The sequence below is a fragment of the Gossypium hirsutum genome, chromosome D10, assembly GCF_007990345.1.
Source record: "Gossypium hirsutum isolate 1008001.06 chromosome D10, Gossypium_hirsutum_v2.1, whole genome shotgun sequence".
In the NCBI taxonomy this organism is placed as follows: Eukaryota; Viridiplantae; Streptophyta; class Magnoliopsida; order Malvales; family Malvaceae; genus Gossypium; species Gossypium hirsutum.
This window is the reverse complement of record NC_053446.1, coordinates 4,914,012-4,935,381: the sequence shown is the minus strand read 5'-3', so window position 1 is coordinate 4,935,381 and position 21,370 is coordinate 4,914,012. Positions and strand designations below refer to the sequence as shown.

The 21,370-nt window shown below is 34.8% G+C and overlaps 3 protein-coding genes across 4 annotated transcripts; 1 reads left to right on the top strand and 2 right to left on the bottom strand.

Annotated features, from left to right (window-relative positions):
• Positions 1–338: 338 nt before the first annotated feature.
• LOC107913845 (uncharacterized protein C4F10.09c) lies at positions 339–8,549 on the bottom strand. Its single transcript, XM_016842495.2, has 16 exons — positions 7,758–8,549; positions 7,211–7,286; positions 6,742–6,861; positions 6,027–6,102; positions 5,580–5,648; positions 5,384–5,464; positions 4,951–5,022; positions 4,388–4,480; positions 4,060–4,212; positions 3,881–3,964; positions 3,613–3,756; positions 3,224–3,313; positions 2,595–2,677; positions 2,137–2,502; positions 1,604–1,826; positions 339–1,430 (listed from the first exon to the last, which is right to left on the bottom strand). The coding sequence occupies exons 1-16, from the start codon at positions 8,446–8,448 to the stop codon at positions 765–767; spliced, it is 3,087 nt and encodes a 1,028-aa protein (XP_016697984.2). The 5' UTR covers positions 8,449–8,549; the 3' UTR covers positions 339–764.
• Positions 8,550–9,170: 621 nt separating this feature from the next.
• Positions 9,171–11,325, top strand: LOC107913844 (40S ribosomal protein SA). The gene is made up of 5 exons (XM_016842494.2): positions 9,171–9,508; positions 10,099–10,361; positions 10,474–10,671; positions 10,755–10,947; positions 11,041–11,325. The coding sequence occupies exons 1-5, from the start codon at positions 9,361–9,363 to the stop codon at positions 11,145–11,147; spliced, it is 909 nt and encodes a 302-aa protein (XP_016697983.1). The 5' UTR covers positions 9,171–9,360; the 3' UTR covers positions 11,148–11,325.
• Positions 11,326–12,943: 1,618 nt separating this feature from the next.
• On the bottom strand, positions 12,944–20,923 carry LOC107913843 (phosphoinositide phosphatase SAC2). 2 transcript variants are annotated; one of them, XM_016842491.2, is made up of 16 exons: positions 20,431–20,923; positions 19,217–19,421; positions 18,970–19,135; positions 18,090–18,312; positions 17,658–17,734; positions 17,248–17,435; positions 17,050–17,147; positions 16,813–16,946; positions 16,593–16,718; positions 15,894–16,242; positions 15,518–15,639; positions 15,221–15,334; positions 14,743–14,898; positions 14,346–14,513; positions 13,784–13,880; positions 12,944–13,511 (listed from the first exon to the last, which is right to left on the bottom strand). In XM_016842491.2, exons 1-16 carry the CDS (start codon positions 20,512–20,514, stop codon positions 13,389–13,391), a joined length of 2,430 nt encoding a protein of 809 aa, XP_016697980.1. In that variant the 5' UTR covers positions 20,515–20,923; the 3' UTR covers positions 12,944–13,388. The 2 variants fall into 2 exon arrangements, with proteins under 2 accessions (XP_016697980.1, XP_016697982.1); XM_016842493.2 differs by having other exon boundaries at positions 13,784–13,874.
• Between the last annotated feature and the right edge of the window lie 447 nt (positions 20,924–21,370).

Here is a 21,370-nt window from a genome sequence, read left to right as displayed (position 1 = left end):
TTTGTACTACTAATCATAAAATATTTCAGCAGCTATTAATGACAAATTAAACAAAACATATGATTGTTTGAAGATAATGATTAAAGAACATGGATTTTTTTTTACTCTTATAGCAAGGGAGAATCACATGTATAAAAAGAATAGGATGCTAAATACGTATTAATATTGTAATTAGTTTGTAGAGGTATTAATTGGTAAAACTGCATATTTATGGTTAAATATGAATCATGTCAATGAGCAGCTAAAAGTAACACACATAGGTAGATTGGAAACAGAATCAAGGGGTGGTGCATACAAAAATATACGCATTGTATACATGCATGCGTGCATGTAATGAGTGAAGTGAACTCCAAAGAGTTTATTCAATGAAGCAGTTGTCCATTTTGTTCTGTTTTAAGAAAATTTCAATTGTCAATCACAAAACCTACCAATTGCCACAAGATTTCCATAAAAATATGATTATGTATAAAACAACATTTAGATTATAGCATGTAAAAGACAATGAACAAATTTTCTTACTCGGTCAATTCCTACCCTCAATTCCCTTGGTGTCTTGCTTCTGGAATCATTTATGAGTTTTAGATTCACTCCTGATGCTAAAAGGAGGTGAGAAAATTGTTCATCCATTCATTTGGAGTGAGGCATGCCTCATCCATTATTGATGAAAGGCATGGGTTCCAAGGGACCGATCTTCCGGCACATAATTAAACAAACGTTCAGAATGCAATACCATGAGATTCTGAATAAACCAGGTAAGGCAGGAATCACTTAGATAACTGCTTTTTACGAGGTTTGGACTTTTTCGTTTTTATGGAATCTTTCTCGGTTGGGCTATCGTCGTTTAGCAAATGCTCGTAATCTTCAAGACTTGCAAAGGGAGAAGCTGAAGTCTTTTTACCAGATTTTCTTTTCCTTTTTCTTTGATGAAACTCATCCTCACCATCACTAAGATCATCTGCATCTCCAATAGCAATAGCATCGTCACCATCATCATTGATACTATCAGTGCCAGCATCAACATCAAAACCCTCTCCATCAGTATCATCAGAGGGTATGTCCATCTCTGCATCACTGGCATCACCTATCAAGTCATCATCATCTTCATTGGCAACATTGTCTAGATCATCATAATCATAGTCCCCGTCTGCATCAAGAGAAGGATTGGCCGAATCCAATATATTCTCAATCTCTTCGTTATCACTGTCATCACCACCATCCACATAATCATCATCCACAACATTGCCACCGACATCAAACAATTCTTCAGCAGCTTCTCCCTCTGCAGCTTTCTTCTTCTTCTTCTTCTTTGGTTTCTTCGAGGAATTCATTTTGTTCATATAAAACTTGTGGAAGACAAGATCTTCTGGGGGAACATCTGTTTCAGCTAATGACAGAATCTCTTGTCCAATCAAATAGTTGTTCATATCAAGCTGAGAAAACAGAAAAATATGTCAGCAAAATTTTCAAATTATTCACAGCAGGGTACTTCCACCATAGAGCTACTTCAATCAATCAATAGCCTGGCACACAAACTAGAAAGTTCCTCAAAAGTGATTGAAACCTCAAAATCAAAGCAAAACGACTTTGAGAAGATAAAGCTAACCTTTTTAGCAGGCTCAATTTGGGATCCACCATGCCATGAGCTTGCTTTAGGTTTCTTTTCCATGAACTTGTCCAGAAAAGCAGTAAGTGATAGGTCATTCAATGGGTTTCCATTGTAAACAATATTGACCCCGGACAGAAGGGTTGCAGCCATGGTGGCAACTGAAGGGTGAACATGTGTTGAAAGTACCATCAGCTCCCACCAGCTTGCACGATCCGCATTGCTGTTGAGACAGTCATACACACGCAGTCCCACAAAATCATCATCCAAAACCCAACAAGATAAAGAAGAAAATCAATGATAAAATCTCAGTGCAATTTATATAATGAAAATTAATAAAAAAAGCCAATAAACCATGTTAAGTGTTCTGCGGTTTCTCCCTTGATTCACAGAAAACTCTTACTTTCTTAATAATCAGAATGATAATGATGCCAATTTATACAAAGATCACTTGGTCAGTCATGCATACTAGGATTTAAGCAGTGTAACAGTATGAAACACCACAAGCTGGAAAAAGATGACAGAAAAGATACCTATAAGAAGGTTCCCTGTGCCTGGGATCATATCCTCCGGGCAAGAAAGGCTTGACAGTGGATTTTGGAGATGTTAATGCATTTTGATTGGATATTATTTTGGGCTCCTTGTGATGTTGATCCTTTGGAGTCTCTCTAAACAACTCTTTCTCATCTTCAGAAATGTCATCATCAGAATAAGAGGATGGCAAAACACCTTCATCTTCTGAAGAATAACTATCAGAGTTGGCAGCTTCACCAACACAGATATCAGCATTATTTTCTTCTTTCTTTGATGGCAAGCTAGATTCAGAGGCAGTTTCCTCTACAATATCTTCAAAATGTTCCAGATCTTCATCAACTGACTCATTCTGGAGCATCATATTCCTGACCAGAAAAAGCAATCTTGTCAGAAGAGAAAAAAACTTCTAAACATAACAAAATACGGTGCAAGGCCATCTAAATGAAACCAGCCTTACCATAATTGAGGCCTTGCTTTGAGAACTTCTGATATAAGAAAAAGGCAGCCACAAGCATATTGGGGTGGTTGTTGAAGTGCAACCTAGGAGATGCTCAAATTGTTAATTTCAAAGATAGTAGAGACGCTAAAAGCTATAGAAATCAGACAACACCTGGTTCATTAGTAGAACCAGCAGAAATTCAAATTGTTAAAAGTTGTAGATAGATGTCTACTTAAATCTCTAGAAATCAAACAACATCTAGTTCATTCACAGAATAAATGCTATACAAACTCAAAAAATAACCTCACAAGAAACTGAACAAAGATTAAAACTGCTAAGCAAAAATAAGATCTGTCTTGTTCCATAGCTATCAATATCCTGTCCCACTTCTTGTCAACCAGCAAATACCACAGGCAATTCAGGAATATATCTGAAAATTACGAAAATCATTTATGACAATTGTAGCCAAGAAGGCTAGAAAGATAATAATTATACTAGCATGAATTCCCATACAACATTCACTCATGCACTAAAAAATGTTGGTTATGAAATGAAAAGTACTTCTAAGTGTCGGCATTATATGTATTCCTTCAAAGCATCAACTAACCAAAGGAGTAAGCAAAGAGAGAATGCAATGCATTCCTTACCTGCAATATACGTTTTGAAAAGGCAGACACGCGTTTCAAATTGACATCGGTTTTCATGGCTCTCAGAAGAAGTCCAATAAACATTTCCGCCTGAAAAGATATGCCATGTAAATTTAAGAATTCCTTTTTTCAACTAATAGAATCCACAAAAGCATCTGTACACTAATATAGTACTCAGTAAATAGTGATTCTGTTTCAACGAGTAACAATCAAAAACAAACTTTACAATCATGTTCCACACAATTACAAAATGCTTTTGCTGAAACATCTATTTCCAAAATTCTTATATATAGAAACATGTCTTCTCTACAGCCATAAAATCCAATAAGCATTAGACCACAAACATATTGCATTGAAACAAAATTTAACCAAATCTCAACTTCACTTGCCTTGGATGAATTCATAGCAGCAGGAAGTAAGAGTTTTGAGTATAAAGCCCGGTAAAATCGGTCACTGACAACCTGATTCTTCGATGAGATTTTATCAAGAAGCATTAGCGCTTGAACTCCAACATTAAAGTTCTTGGAATGAACCTGAAAATGGTCCATGTTGACATCCAAGATCAAGATTATGATAAATCACTTCAACAAGAAGCAACAAAACATCTATCCACATGTTCTAGCTGAATAATAATAATAAATGTCATATTCTGCCTACCAGTTGGAAGAGAATTGGTGTTTCTATATCAACTATGTCATCAGCTTCATTGCTTGAAACATAAGGAAATGCCCTATTAACTCCCTGTAGATATGCAACAGGAGAAATCAAGGAAGTTGGATAAAGTTGCAAATCTTTTTCAAATCATGAACAGTAACTTCCACACAGACAATACTGACCATAAGAAGAGCAGACAGAAGCCTTGAATCCAATTCAACATGTGATTCCCTGCTACCTTTTCTTTTGTTCTCCTTAGACTTATGTGTGCTTTTTACTGCTTTGTTGCTTTTGTCATCCACTGGTTGACCTTTTTCTGCCTCAGAAATCAGTACCTGCAATTGTGAAATATAAAATCTATTATTTTCACAAAATCACCAACTGGACTACAAACACACGTCTAGGGAAAAATATTAAAATTATATCCAAGTAATTAGTTACATTGAGTAAGAAACAGGAAATGCAGCCATACAAACAAAATCCTGTAATTAAATAGAAACCCACAAATACCTTAAAAAGTGCAAAGTATACTTCTATCAAACGTTTGGCTACCCTTGGCCCATCTCCTTTGTGGCTCAAACGAATTTGGCTCAAAAAATTGACCTGTACATGACAAAGGACATATTAGCAAGTTCCCAGCTAAGTCCAATCAGAAAATGAATTGCATCATAACTTTGACTAATGGAGTTCAGAATAGTGACAAGCAATTCATCTGATACAGACATCAAGCTCTAATTATCACAAGCAATTCCAAAAAATGCCAGCAATAGAGCATTTATATCAAGTCAAGTCAAAGCAAAATATATTGCTCTAAGAAATATGCTCAATAATTGTTTAAAAATACAAAATACTTGCTTTAAAAAGAACTTTCTGAAGAACCTACTATGGTTTAAAAAAGAGATGATATGTTCTCCCTCAATGGATGACTTGAAGTAACATGAAAACCCATTCACTAATTAGCAATATTTCTTGATTCAATATACTGAATAAGTAAATATGATGCTACACAGGTAGAAAAGAATGTATAGTACAATATTTATAATATCTTATTAGCAAGAACTAGATGGACATACAGCATGGTACTTGGCACGTAGTCCTAAATGAGGCCGAAAAAGAAAAGTATCCACTTCATCAATAACCACAGCCTGCCAAAACAGAAAAGCTCTTAGCATAAGTATAATGCTATATGCAACACTAACATGTGCAAGAATATCTTAAAATTTTCTTCAGTTCCCTATACAGGAAATAACACAATAGATAATTCCAGTGTTTTCATTTCAACAAGTTCAAAAATTTTGGCCGTACAGTTACATCTACCATTAATTCTCTAGACAAGAGGCAAGGCAATTGCTCTCATAGGCCACAATACCAATGATAAGATAAAAGTTAGCTAGTTTTGAAATATCTCCCACTTCAAAGCAAAACTCTCACCTATAACTTGGTATGGATAATGAAACAATGAAATACAGTACAGATGACTAAACACAAAGTTAACAGAGCTTATACCTTCATATTAGGGTGATCAGATAGGAGGTTTGATAAATAATAGTCAGCATTTGATGCACCCTTATTTTGAGGATCTCCAAGCTATAGATAACCAAAACATGATGAAACAAAATTATTACAGCTTCAAATGCTGGTACACTGTATATGCTTCAATAAAGGAAAGTTTTAGTGTTCAAGTAATTTAATATCAACTTACTTTGTTTACTAGTGAAGATAGAAGCTTGCGTTCTTGCTCTGGTTTGCTCTTTAGCAGTACATACATGGTCTGCAAATAAAAAAAGGTTGAGACATTTGTATTATAACCTGATGGAAACAAGAATGCAAAGAGAATAAACATTTCCAACTACTCATATTAGGATACTGGATTTCATTCCCTAAAGCAAAACCTTGACCATGCAAAACTCAGATCAAGATGCTCTAGACTGATCTATGATCTATTTTCAATTCAACGAAGTTCAAATGCATCCGGTCAACTTAAACTACCATGTAAAATAGGAATTCCAACAAAAGCAATCAACAAAAGGTCAAAAAGCTTCGAGGATTGCACATGTTACACAGGAAAACTCATTTAGTCAATCATCCACAAAAAGAGAGATCTACTTATGATCACAAGTAATGCATAGATTTAGCAGATAAGACTAACCTTTAGTGCCTTGTCTTTCAGAGCCGGTAACATATCTCTTGATGCCTCTTCGAGTGCAACGACAAAACGTTCATACCTAAAAAAGTTGTTCAAATGTGTAAGAGATGAATTTATTTGACTAAAGTAGAGGTGTCAATCAAGCAGATCAAGTCACTTCAGGTTGTATGAAGAAAATTTGAGTTGCTTTACCTTTGGATTATCTTGAGTTCAGACCATTTCAGGTCAGGTCTTTTTGGTTTCACACTCTAGTTATTATGTTTGTCCCAGTCATTAGTACAATTTGTTGAGTTGGAAAATAAAATTAGTTAATAATTTTGAGGTAGACTTTGGATAGTTCATTTTGGATCATTTTGACAGGTTAACTAGGATTCATGGTACAATTTAAGTTGTTAACTTAATTATGGTCAAATTGCATTAGATTACGTTTCAATTTAGAACGGGCTGAGCAAATTTTGGGGGTTTGAGTTAGTTTTAACCAATCTGGACTGAAAGAGCGGTAAGTTTTTTCTCAAATCTTCGGTTATTAACAAGTGCAGGCAAGCTGTGCACAGACAAAAATAAACCTTAATCAACTAATGCTTGCATGGCCAGTCAAGTTACTGGGAGCCTACTGATAGGAATCATAAACCATGCATATGCCTAAATTAATTTATTGAATTCTGAGTTTCAAGGACCATACAACTGCGACAAGGTATTTAAAAAAAAGTTTAAATACCTCTGCTTCAAGCAGTCCTCCCAATACCAGAAAAGTAGAAGGGAATAGCCATCTTTTGTCTCTGGAAGCTCATTAACAGGACGCTGTATAAGTGTTTTCAGCTTTCGATCAGGCAATAACCTGAAATGATTTAAGTGAGTAATGAGTAAATTGGAGAAGTACATAAAATTTACAAGAACCATCAAATCTACAGTGACCTAAAATCTAGACATCTTCCACAAGTGCATGACCCATGATTCATGTCTGTAATGTCATTATCTTGGAAGCCTATTAAAGAATAGCTACCACAGAAGGAGGTCACTTATCTTGGGGACAACTTAGCACATAAAAGGTCTTATACCTCCTTACTGACAATATTCACTCTATCCTAAAGCACATGAACTACATGGATGTATGATTGAAAAGAAACTCAAGGAGAAAGAAAGAGGATTAGGCATGCATGGGCAGGGAGGGTATAGAGAATACTCACTTTGAAATAAAAAGTTCTTTCAAAGCTTCAAATCCAGTAAATGCATATCGTTTTCCTACTTTTGATGTTACTAACCCTGCAACAGCAAAGAAGTCCATTTGAACAATAGCATTTCAGCAAATAGGGGAAATATCCAGGGTCCATTGATTCAAATGCGTGTAATAATATTTATGCAGAGCAACACATTTTGCAAATTGTACATTACTCAAACTAATGAAAAGATTTCTGAACTTGCAACATTCAACATGTAAAACTAAACCCATTGCCACAAATCAAATTCAATGAAAAACTGAATTAGCAAACATAGGCATAAAAAAAGGCTCGTGCAAAAAGTAGTACAATATTTAGCTTTCAACAGCAAGCAAAAGCCTAAGAACATTCCTCATTTTGCAAGCAAACGCAACCAAAACTTCATTATATAAGCATAAATTCGGAAATGGCTACAAACATAAATTATACGCATTATAACCATAAAGTCAACAATCAATAGTTTCCCAACTACTAAAAAACTTAATAACAACAGGAAAAAAAGGGAAAACAATCATACCCAATAGCCCATCAAGCGACTTCAAATTAGCAACAGGATTATCCGCAACCACAAATGAAAAAGCAGAAACTTTATCAGCAGCCGTCCCTGACCTCTGACTAGCCAACACCATCTTCATATCCCCAGACTTCCCTTTCGATAATTCGTAATCTTTCGCGTACAGCCACATCAATCTTTCCCCAAGTTCCATCTTCTTCTCCACCAATCTCTCCAATTCCTCCACATTTCTAACATTTACAGCCTTTTTCCCCTTCCCCTCCTCTCCAAACAATTTCTTCTCCAGCTCCGACTCATCCTCGTACCATGCACTTAAAGCACTCGCTTTCACCAATGGCAAAGCTGGCAAATTCTTAAACTTATCAGGATCTCTAGAAAACCTATTACTCTTATTGCTGTCATCAAGTGACAAAGCGGGAGGCTTGGGCTTTGGTCTTTGGTTGTTTTTCGTGTTTTTATTAGTTTTGGGGGTCTGGGTATTGCTACGTTTCTTCTCAAGTTGTGAGTTTTGTTTTGGGGTGTTGGGGGTTTTGGGGGGCTTTGGAGGTTTAAGGGGACCAGCTTTCCTAAAATCGACATCGTTGAAGCCGGAATAAGGGAGAGAAGAATCGGCGGAGAAGCCAAGAGAGGAAGCAAATGAGGCTATATCAGATTTCAGTAGCTCTACGTCCTGTGCGGTTTTCGAGTTCGACATCTTTGCTTTTGCATTTACGGCTTCTAACAGTGAAAAGAGAATCTAAGATATTAAGGGGTTTAGGGTTTAAAACAACGGAGAAGATGGAAAATCAATTAAAGACTTGTTCTCGGGCGGGTCGGGTTGCGGGTTTAAATATTGCAATTGTGTTATTAGTGATACGCAACCGCTAACAATGTATTTATTGAGTTTGTCACGAATTTTTAGAGGGGTTGGATTCAGCCATACATATAATTTAGTAAGTAGATCTCTTTAAAATAATAATAAAATTAACAATAAATATATAATATTTAAATAATAACAATAATATAATAGTAATATAATAGTGAAAAAAACAAGAAATCTTTTAAAAAAAACAGTAAATTTTTTTGCATAATCGGGCTAGGCCGGGCTAAAATCGAAAAAGACTTACTCGAGTGTCGGTCCATTTTCTAAATGAACCTTATTTTTTTACCCAAACCTATATTTTTACTCAAATCTTCCCGCTTTTCGAGCAGGCCATCGAGATGAGATAGTTAACCTGGTCCATGGACAGGTCTATTACTCGATATTTGATATTTAATTGAATTAAGTTATAAATAGAATTTTAATTGAATTGGGTTTATTAATCAATTGAAATTAGAATATATATTTACAATTGAATTGGGCCTTTCTTCGAGTTTTTCATTTCGGCATTATTGGGCTTTGGGTCCTATTTATTGGAAAATAGGAAGAAACAACGAGGACAGTAGTGTCATTGCACATAACTAGGGTTACTTCGAAACTCTACTCTATAAAGAACTTCAAAACAGGCGTCCAGCCCTCTCACCATTGCCTCTTTTGCTTTCTTCTCTTTCTTCTCAATATTTTCCTCTGTGGAGAACCCATCCCCCTCCTTTAGGGTTTAGCAGTTAAAAAGAGAAAAGCAAAAGTATGGCGACCGCCACTGTCCCCGCTGCCGCAAGGCAGCTTTCTCCTAAGGAAGCCGACATCCAAATGATGTTGGCCGCCGAAGTCCATCTCGGTACCAAAAACTGTGACTTCCAAATGGAGCGTTACGTCTTCAAGCGTCGCAATGACGGTAAATTTTCCCCTTTTTTCCTTTTCCTTTATCTACTTAATTGTTGGGTTTTTTTTTCCTGCAGAAGCTTAAAATTTCCCCTTTTTGATGTTGTTTGTTTTATCTGATTAGTATAGTATGTATATTTATAGAGATCTGAGATCTGTTGAATGCGTTGCTTTTAGTATTTTCATGTTCTCAATTCATATGTTAAAATATCTTATATATTTACAGAATATATCTTTCACCTGCAAATTTATCTAGCTTTTCTGATGAAATTTAGCTTGTCACGTTTCGTGCTCCGTAGAATAATATGCACAATTGATTGGAACACGAGGTTATTGATGATAACGTAGCTTTTTATTTGGCTTTTGTGTATTTAGACTATTTGTTGCTTATATAAATAGTAATTTGTTCATTATATGCCGGTGTTCCTAGTAGTTTATTTTTGCTATTGATGATACGATGGTTCAGATTAATTGACTTCAGAGAAGGATCTTAATAACACCTTGAATTATCTTAAATCTATTTGGTTATAAGCTAAAAGTTATGTAAGTATGTTTTAATCTGTTTTTAACGATTAAATTATCTCTTTTTTTTGTCATTGATAGGAATCTACATCATCAACCTTGGCAAGACCTGGGAGAAACTTCAACTTGCTGCTCGTGTTATTGTTGCCATCGAGAACCCTCAGGACATCATTGTCCAATCTGCAAGGCCATATGGTCAGAGAGCTGTACTGAAGTTTGCACAATACACTGGTTGTCATGCAATTGCTGGAAGGCACACTCCTGGTACCTTCACTAACCAGCTCCAGACATCGTTCAGTGAGCCTCGTCTTCTTATCCTCACAGATCCCAGGACTGACCACCAGGTAATTGTACTATATGGTTGAATTGCGCTGAATTTTATGGTGTTCCAATAAACAATAAGTTAATGAAAATGGTTTTGGATTTAGCTAACACTTGAGTCTATTTATATTGTAGCCCATCAAGGAAGCAGCTCTCGGAAACATTCCAACCATTGCTTTTTGTGATACTGACTCACCAATGCGATATGTTGACATTGGTATCCCTGCCAATAACAAGGGAAAGCACAGCATTGGTTGCCTTTTCTGGCTGTTAGCTAGGATGGTTCTTCAGATGCGTGGAACAATTGCTCCTGGACAGAAATGGGATGTCATGGTAAAAGAGAACACAACCATTATGTTGTGATTTTGATGTTTCTGAGATTTGCACATTCTTATGCGTGAGTTGTATGTATGCAGGTTGATCTATTCTTCTACAGGGAGCCTGAGGAAGCTAAACAGCAAGAAGAGGAGGAAGCAATCGCTGCTCCTGATTATGGAATGGTTTCTTTAGCAACTGACCAATGGCCCGCACAAATAGGTGATCAATGGTCTGCTGATATGGTTCAGCCACCTATCTCTGGTGTACCTGCTGGTAATTGGGGTGATCAAGGTAAGTTGTTAAAGAATTCTTTGTACATATTATTTAATTTACATGTTGATGATTGTTGCTTTTGCTTAATCAACTTTGGAATTTCAAATGCAGTTGCAGTTGCCGTTACTTCTGATGTGTGGGATGCTGCAGCTGCCCCAGCACAAATCCCTGGTGCTCCTGTCGATGTGTCAGCCCCTGCTGCTACTGGCTGGGAATGAGAGGGATTTATTATGATTTTGACAAAAAATGTTTTGGTTTGCTTTTGAAATATGAGCTATGTCGAACAATGGAATTGTGTGTTCTGGCACGATTTAGTTGAATAGTTTTTTTTATAGATATTATTTAGGGATTTTTGTTATTTTTGTTTTGGAATCAAAAGTGATGAATTTATTGTTATATGCGGCAATGGTTTCTTGGTATCAGAAATATGCTTTGCGCTTCTTCCTACTGCATAAATTAGTCCTCTCTTGGGAATTTTTAAAAAAATTATAGCCATCTGTTTTCTATGTAGAAATAGGTAAGTATATTATTTTGGTCAAATAGAGTTAAATTTAAGTATTTAATGTTTATTGTAATATTGTTTATGTACTTTCAATTATAAAAGCCAATGAAATTGAATATTAGTCCCAGCTATGTTCAAACTTGAATATCTGATTCCCCTTTTAAACTGTTTTATTTTTTCTCAAATGTCAAGCTAAGCTAAATACGTTAGCATCTGAAATTTGTTATTTTATTTATTTTTTTACGAATACTATTCAATTTGTTTCTACGTTTGTTTTATGTAAAATTACTATTTTATTTCGTAAAATGGCGTACTAAATATTTAGTTTTTTTCTGTTCACTGTAATATTTGTATACTTGACACGTAACATCCATTTTCTATTACATTCTTTATTTATTAAATTTTTTATAAATTTTTATAATTTTTCAATTTAGTTTTTTATGTCAAGTTCAATATTCACTAATTAATCATGTTAAGTTAATTTTTGTTTTTGTTACACTTTAATCATATAATTTTTTTCAATATCTTGTTTCACATATCAAATTTTTATGTATTTCATTCACATTTTTCTCAAGTTTAACAATTTAGTCATTATCATAAAATTTTATGTTTTTCCATAATTTCACTTTTACAACACTTTATCCATATTTCATATCTTATAACACATTCATTAAACTTCTGTCATAATTTCTTTGTTCACATATTAATTTTTTTCACAATTTTTGTATATTTTTTAAATTTAGTCCCTATTGCCATGTAATTTATTTTTCACCATATAAGCACTTTAATAAAATATATTTTTATAATACATAAAGTTTCATGCATGCCATTTCTCTTATTTAAATCATAAATTTCAAAAAAATTATAATTTAATCCTTAACATTATGAAGATTCATTATTAACTATAATTTCACCTTAACGTTATTTTATAATCAATTCACTACTTATTATAAATCTTAAATGTATATTTGTTTCATTGAAAATAACTTTTATGAAATATTTTCAAGAAATAATAGAAAATATTTTATACAGATCCATCCAAACACTAAAAAATATTAACTTTTTCAGAAAAGCAAATTATTTTCCAAAAGTCATTTTTAGTGAAACAAATGACATATCCGGTAACTTGTATTGTTACAGAAACTACCTTCAATTAATGCTAATTTAATAATGAATATTTTTTTATTTATTTTGGGCTTTGCTTCTTATATACAAATGAGGTGTTGAATTGTTGATTAAGATTCGAAATTGATGCATAATTAAGATAAGTGAATCTTCGTCCCATCTTATACATGTATTATGTAAGACTTTTATCCGATTATTTTCGGTTCATCTATCGTGCTATATATAAGGTTAATTTTACATTGTATCATTAGAATATGTACTAGCAAACTATATTTTTAATTGTAATCCTCTCAAAAATATGATCTCAATTAAAGGCTGCCAGTGACGTCTAGCAGATCCTAACAACTGAAATTGAAATTCTTCTATTCGAGCCATTGCCTCCCAATAGGTCAAAAAAAAATGAAGATATATTTGTGAATGTGCATCATGTACTTTGAAAAATAAGTTAAAAGAGTAATAAGGAAATACAGGCATAACAAAATGTTGAAGCTCTCAATCAGACCAGACGGGCATCTATCTATTTATGAAATACATACAACCTTAAGAACTTGGAAGCCTATATTGGGTGTTTTTTTTTAATCCTTTTCTTTGTAGATTGAGGCCGTCAGAGAGCTCCAAAAATGAATTAGCAGCTATGGTATTGGCACCCATTTACAACAGCTAAAATTTAATGCTTTTTCCCCCTCCCATACGCTGTGATATCAGGTACCCCCACTTACCTCTTGTATATCTTCAGCCACTTATTTTGATTTTGAAATCAACTCACATCCTTCGGATGGATTCAATTTGGCTGTAATTGCAGTTTAAATAAATTCTACTCATGGAACTACAACTACTGGCAAGTAAACTTTACTGGAATAAGCAAATCTCCATGCGTTACCCAATTCACAAAGCTCTCAGAATATTCATCCATAAGACCATCACAAGTCACTTCAGACGCACTGCGCTCTCCTACCTAAGCAAAACAAGAAACAAAAAATTGTTTTCAACTATTACGATTTGGGAAAAATAAAATGGATGAAAGAAACTCAAAAATTAGCAACCCTAACCCTAGTTAACTATTTGTATTTACTGCCTGCCTGGACGTGTGCGCCAAATTCAAGGAATGAATGATCTCTTGGTGGTCAGAGGGGAGGATGGAGTTGGGAATATATATATATAAGATGATGAACCTCTTACACATAACTGAAAGGGTGCAATAATTTGTTTCAACAACAAAGTACTAACCTTTATGTTTGAACCAGACTCACTTGGAGATGTGGTCATGCCAGTTTTTAGTTCAACACCAATATTTTCAGAGGATAGGCCCGCGGCAGACCTGCAGCTACAAGCAAATTGGGTGAGAAAATTATTTCAGAATTTTCAGCATTTGGCATTGCTGTGAAACAAATGTTGTGGTGAAATGAAAAGTCGTTCATATCAAAGTCAATTTTCAACCCCAGAAACACTAAAATCCCAACTCTTTTGGTTTGGATCTTAATTGAAAAGCTAAATTGTTTTACTCGTTTAGCATTGTTTTAATCTCAAAAGTTGTACCAAAATCAATACTAAGTGGGACGCAAGTAGTTGAAGGCTGTGATCAAATTAACACAACTTTTAATCTCAAAAAGTTGTACCAATATCAATGCTAACTGGGACGCAAGTAGTAGAAGGCTGTGATCAAATCAATTTTTGGGATGACGGTACTAACTGAGAACTTAAAAAGGAAACATAATTATTAGTGGCAAAAGGATCAATGATTTCAGAGTGCTTTTTAAAGTAAAGTTTACTGAAGGTGCCTTTTAACTACCTGTCATACGCATCATCATCACATGAATTTCCTGATGAAGAAAGCCAGTCCATATCAAAATTGGTACAATTACATTCATCTCCGTTTTCGTAACATATGCGATTACTTCCAAGAAACTGGTCCTCAATCTCTCCAAAAAGTTGCCTACAAGACATTCTTGGAGTAAACCTAGAAAACCAGTAAATTTTAGGCATGTGCGTCAGCAGATGAAGTCTCTGAATCAGTTTTAAATAATTCAAATGAAAATGATCTGTTATCAAGGCTCCACAATACAAACACTGATAGATTTAAAAATCTTAAGATGTTGGCATCTTTAGAAGCCAACCTTGCTATAGAAGGGGCTATACCCACAACAGCAATTTGGAAACTTGGAAAACAAGAAACAGTTAGTACACACCTGGAATAAGAAATGCCATAAGCTGGCATTTCATGAGTGGACTCTGAAATAGCTTCGCCTCTATTTTCAGACTCCTGTCTAACATTTGAAGCACTCATGGGAGAGTCAGTTCCACAAAGGATGTTGCCATCAGACATTGATCTTTTAATAGATGTCCTACAGATATTTGAAAGTGACTGTGGTTATTGCAAGAAAAGTTAAATTTACCATGTTAATATGGGATCAGAAAACAACAGGTCAAAAAAATTTATTACCTATCCTACAACAAACAAATGAGAGTATGATATTGCTATTCAAGAACAACTTTCTCTTCCTGATTGGTTAAAATCCAAAAAATTTGTTTGTTCACAATCAAACATAAATAGTGCTTAGCATATGCATATCATATCTTGAAATTTGACAATATGTAGTCTCAGAAAAACCAATGGAACTAGAAATTTGGTATAAAATATATTAGCAATTTGGACACTCGATATACCTTGCATCCTCGTTAAGAAGATTAGGGCCATGCCTTCCAACGCTGTAGTGTTGGTCTGAATCCAACTCCCATAGTGCTGGTTTACCCTGTTGTGGCTGAAAGTGACCCAAGAACCTGAATAGGATAATGCCAAATTCTAGGAGTGTTATTAAGGTGGGTTAGTGGTATGGGAGAGAGTCCTCATTGCACTGGACCCTCCCTGCTACCAAGCACATTATCATAAATGTGACAACTGCAATTTGCACAAAACTACAAGCATTTCCTGTCATAAGCTATAGTAACTTGTTTTTAACTTACAAATTAATTGCACTTTGCTTCTCTGCATCCATGTATGCGTTGCTATAGTAACGTTGCAAAGTTCTAAATAACTCCTGTGACTGAGTTGCTGCTTGCCATTGACCTCTTCTTTGACAAAATATCTGTTTGATATGACCAATACAGATTAATGAAATGTACTCGGGACCTAATACTTTAAGGTTTCAGTACAAGGAAAGGCAGATACTAGTAAGCTCTCTCATCATGATACTGAGCAAGCAACTCCATGTTACTACCACAAGGTTTCAAGGTTGACTATGCCATTTATTAAATTTAATAAAGAAATTTATTATTATTATTTTCATTAATTTCTTTTGGGATAATTATTGAAGCTCCCTAAATCTCTCAAGAGGATTACCTTGTTGTGTGCTGCAGAGCCACCATATTGTAGAGCAAGTGTGTCACCCATTTTTTCATAAACTCCCATTAAATCTTCGGCCAAAGGACTACTTTGGTCAATAGTTTGGGATTCTGTGAACCCCATAGCATGGAGCTGGCGCCCAAGAGCCATTAATCCATAGGCATATTGGGCAACATTAGTACGATCTAGACAGTCGATGCAGTTGGTTCTAAGGACTCCGGTCTGGAACATGGGGGGCTTTACATTCTCAGTAGAACTCTGATTATCACTACCAACATCTATGTCCAACTTCTCACCATCATCACTTTTGTCACAAGGGATCTGAGCAAAGTGCTCATCATTTTGCCTGCAAAAGATTTGCAAACAAAGTAGTATAAGTAGTTAAACGCAAATAATTGGAAAAAGTTTCAGTAAAACAAATCAACCAAAACAGATATTATTTTATCAACAAATGGCTATATTGTTCAAGGAAAAAGTAAATGCAAGAGAGAACAAATAGCATCATTAGTTACATATGCAAATATGATGTGCATTCTAGCAATAATTAGTCATGAAAGAGTGGGCTGAGCAAAAAGATATTCTTTCATCAAATAACTAGTAGAAAAAGAGATTAGGAAGTTTGCAAGTTTATATTAGACTTATTACAAAGACAGCATACAGCATCATAAAAATATGATCAAATCCTATAGTACTTACAGTACGCAAGTTAAATCCAACAACCCCTCTGGTCTACAATTTGGTGTTACTTGACAGTAAAAGATACCCGTCAAGTTTAATGCATAATCAGCTACTCTGCCTAGAAGTTCCAACACATTTGTAGCTCTGCAAAAATGATAAAGCTCTATTAAGTCAACCATCTTTTAAAAGATTCGTAAGCAAGAATTTTGCATATGCAAGTGAAGTAGGGAAAAAGTACTTTCTGGAGTGTCTGTTTATGTCCCAGTGAAGAAACCTCAGACGGTTCTCCTTGGTTAAACTTTTATTGATATATCTGATGGCATTAGCAAACTCTGAACGAAGAATAGTTTCCCGAGGTTTCTTCTCACACCTCTGTTAATCACCAGAAGAAAAAGCAGAATGAATCAGGCAACATTGCAAATAGAATAACATCACAAACTTTATGGAAACTTACGAACAGTCAGCCAAGGCCTACCTTTATCAAATTCAATATGATTATTGGATTTCCATATCTCCTTGCAAGATTTTCAAAATGTAGTTTTGTGGCCTCATAAGTTGGATCCTTCTTTGATACTGGAAACAAGAGGTGAAATTAAGAAAATGCACAGTAATTACCATGTAAAACTAAAGATTATGGCTCTCATTATGTTATTCAATAAGAAAGTATTCATACATATGATGTCAGGTTTCAAATTCAAGCGAGAAGTTTCTTGGGACCAGAAAAGTGGGATGGAGCCTCTATTCTGCACGACAGAACTTATTTGTGTGGGGCATCCTTCGGGAACATCTTCAAACACAATTTGTTCCGTCTCAACATCATTTGCTACTCTACCTTTCTCATTCACACCACGTTTTAAATATCTATGCAATATAAACAAAATAAGAAAATGAGACATGTCTGAACCAAGATCAGCAACAAAAGTAGGTGAAAGAAAAGTTCATCCTAATGACAAAGCATCTAACAATGGAAATTAGCATGAAGCTGATTTTCCTAATGACTTGTGGACCAAAATAAAAATGGTTAAGGGTAGTTATAACAAATGCAGCAGATATTTCAATCAATAGCTTGTAAACTATCTAAACCTTGTTCCAGCATAATGTCGAGAACGCCTTGCAATGAGAGTTAACTTAACATCCCTGCCAGATACAGAAAGTTCGACCTGGAAAGCAAAATAGGGAACAGGGGTTAGATCAAACCTTTAACTGCTTTAGTTACTTCAATTTAACACATTTAGCAAAAGCCTTATGGGTTAGTTTTGCTTATTTATGATCCTCAAGATCATTGACAAAAGAATTTCGCTCAATAAAATAGAACCAAAGAAATTACGAATCTGAATGTCCCACACCAAAAAGCTCCACAACTATTGAAAATGCTAAAAAAGTTCAAGGTTATCTAGATTGTTGCAAAACATGTTTTAAGCCTAAACGAAATACAGAATCTGAAAGAAAATAAAGTAGCTACTTCAACCTAACATATCAGATTAATGAATAGGAAGAAGCTTTAGTGCATTATACCTGCTTGAAAAAGCCATACACCAGTGCAACAGTCCACAGAGTATTCTTGAGATTATTCCGAATTCCTCGAGTTAAGAACTCATTCCAAACAAACATTGTTTCATAGTTTAATAGTCCTGTCTCGTTCTTGCATAAATTTCTTTGAAGGCTATGCATGACATTGTATGAGTAGCTGAAAAAGAAGTCCTTTGTAAGATCCACTGAGCACAGGAGCTTCTTGTATCTATTTCAACAATGGCAAAGAAGAAAGAAAGAAAAAGGCAATCCATGTTAACACATGTTTAGTTATTAGATGAATTACTAACAATGAAAACACTGCATAAGCTACAATTTAACCAGGAAATTAAATAGAAAGATAGTAATTTTCCCCCACAAACACTGATGATACCTTGTGTCAGTCAACATGTAATACTAATATCACACAGCAATGAAGTTAGCCCCTGTACGCATGCAGGAAATGAACTGGCAATAGCCTCTACAAATAGTATTAACTAAGATGCTAGATTAAACTGGTACAAGCTGACTTAATTGGTTCAACCAAGAAAAGTAAACATAAAAGAAAGAAGGTATTAAACCAGAGAAGTGATTAAATAAGTTCAAATTGCATGGGCCACGTCAACGATAAGACAAGAAGGGTGTATCACCAAAAATGGCACAGAGATTACCTCCACACCGTGGAACTCTTCTACTTTAAAAGAGAACTACAGAAATCAAATTGTTGTCCCAAAGAACATAAATAATTGAGAAGATAAAATAACCACAACATAACACAATTCCATTTAAATACAAATGGACAATGAAAACTTGAGGCGCTAATCTCATATATTTCCTTATAAGTACTGAGGACAGATTACATTTACACACAGAATTGACAAAAGACCTTTTTTCATTCTTAGAATAAGCCATATTTGACTGGACAGGAGAATTGCCAATCGTTATCATCTGGGTCTTGGAAATGGCATAGATGGTATGGCCACAAATTGCACCAATCTTCCTTCGTTTTGTAATCAGCAGCATGTAATGAGGTCCCAAAAATTTTACAAACCCTAAATTAATGAGAGAAATTCATTAGGTCATACTGAAAATGACAGAGAGGGGAAGGTGGAGAACCTGAGTGATATACGTACCAATGATTCCATAACAAGCTGTAACAAATTTAAGTCCGCCTGTGGACCTGTTTCCTTCATGTATCCGTCTTAACAGATCATAGCATTCAATTTCTGGGTAAGTGGTGGAGTCTTCAAGAACAGTTAGTTCAGAAGGATCTAATCGATCAATCTTTAATATCCTACAAAGAGTTCCGCTCTTGTCTCTTCCAACCATATAGAAGTTCTGTTATACCAGGAATATACAAATGTTCCATTAATATCATGTAATGAAGATGGAAACTGCATAATAATAGCTCAAAGAATTTGGGGGCGGGAGAGTGAAAAGAAACTTAAAACAAAAGCAGCAGCAGCAACACTCCTATCAGCATCATAGAGGGAAACAGGAAAATATATATCTTATAAGTGTAGAACTTGCTCCAAGCATAAGGACTATTTCTACAGAAGTAGCTCCAAGCACATAAACAGTCACTGCCCATGATCTCAGGAGTAATGAACCGCTTTATGAGATTAAAACCGAGAAAAAAGAAACAGTAACACTTCATCAGAGTTGAATCCATTTAAAGAGAATATTATGAACCTATTCATTAAGTGAAGACTTTCTCCTGCTAAGCTGAATTCAGAATACTAAAAAGTTTGAGTAATACGTGTTGAATATAAAAAGAATTTTGAAATGCAAATTCAACCAAACCGCTCCTTAGAATAACAAGCCAAAAAAAGAGGTTGACAACAGAAGCTAAACCGCAATCAGACTTCCTATTGCCAATTACCAGTTCAATACGCATTCAAAAGCCAAAAAAAATCTCAGTCAGACTAACAAATACAATATAAAGAACAAGTAAATCAAGATCTCGGCAATTATAACCAAACTCGCAAAAGAAATTATAAACCCATAGATAAATACAATCAAACTTTAAATAAAGAAAAAAAAAATCAACCATCCCAACATCAAGCTAACCATTGAGAAAAACAGAGCAAATCACAGAGCAGCTACCAGTTAAAGCTGAAAATCAAATACACTCAAATTACATATATGACGATTTAGTTAAAAAATCGCCAAAAAGATTAAACAGCCGCAGGGGAAAAAAAAGCAAAAAAAAAAATCATAGCGTGATAAACATATAAGCAACTACAATGACGAAATTCAAATCCTTAAACCAACAGCCCGTATACACAAGCATACGAATATATGAAGCAAAACGAGTATGTATATACGACAGGGAGAGGAAAAATACCGAGCGAGTCTCGTAGAGTCTGAATTTCTGCAAATAGCAAGGATTCGGATCTTGTCCACCATCACTGCAATTCTCGGCTGCCATTAGCTTTTCGGATCCCGTGTTCCCCGAGCCTCAAAGCTCGGGTTCACTCAAGATACAGATCACCGAAGAACCACGGAAGGGAAAAAAAAAAAACCTCTCTCGATTTACAAAAATGAATCTATCTATATATTTAATATATACGGGTAAAAGCGTAGAAAATTATGAATAAAAATAAGCGTCACAAATTCACAATTCACAGTCCAACCTGAACAACAAGAAAACAGCTATGGAAAAAAAGAAACTAAATAAATAAGAAATAAAGATAGTATGAATCTGCGAGAAAACGGCGCGTCTTGTTGAAGAGAAGGAGGGAGAGATCGAGAAGAAGAAGAAGCAGAAGAGAACCGTACAGCTAATGGAGAATGGAAGACCACAAAAATAAAACCAAAAAATAATAATATAACGTGCAACTCTAAATAAAAAAAAATTCTAAAAAAATATATAAATTGCGAGGTAAGTGCTGTTTTAACTTTCTAATTAATTTTTTTCAATATAGCAATCGTCCACAGTAACTTACGTTTTGAATTGATATTGTTTTTTTTTTTTTTCCGCTAATGATTGTTTGACTCGGCTGTTATGACTCGGACATATGGTCGTTTTGACTCGGTTGAACCGCTCGCGTGGATGAATCTGGTGTATACCAGCCTACTGATTCAAAGTTAAGATCTTTAGATCACCAGGTTTTTAATTATTCTAAAAATAAATTAGCATGATAAAAGTAGTTTTTTTTATTTTTATTACAAAATTAATTTAGTTATTTAATCTTATTAATAAATTAGCTTTTTCTTATAAATCTATTCTTAAACATGTTTGATGATTAGATTAGATTAGTTTTTTTTAGTACTTAATGTTGAAA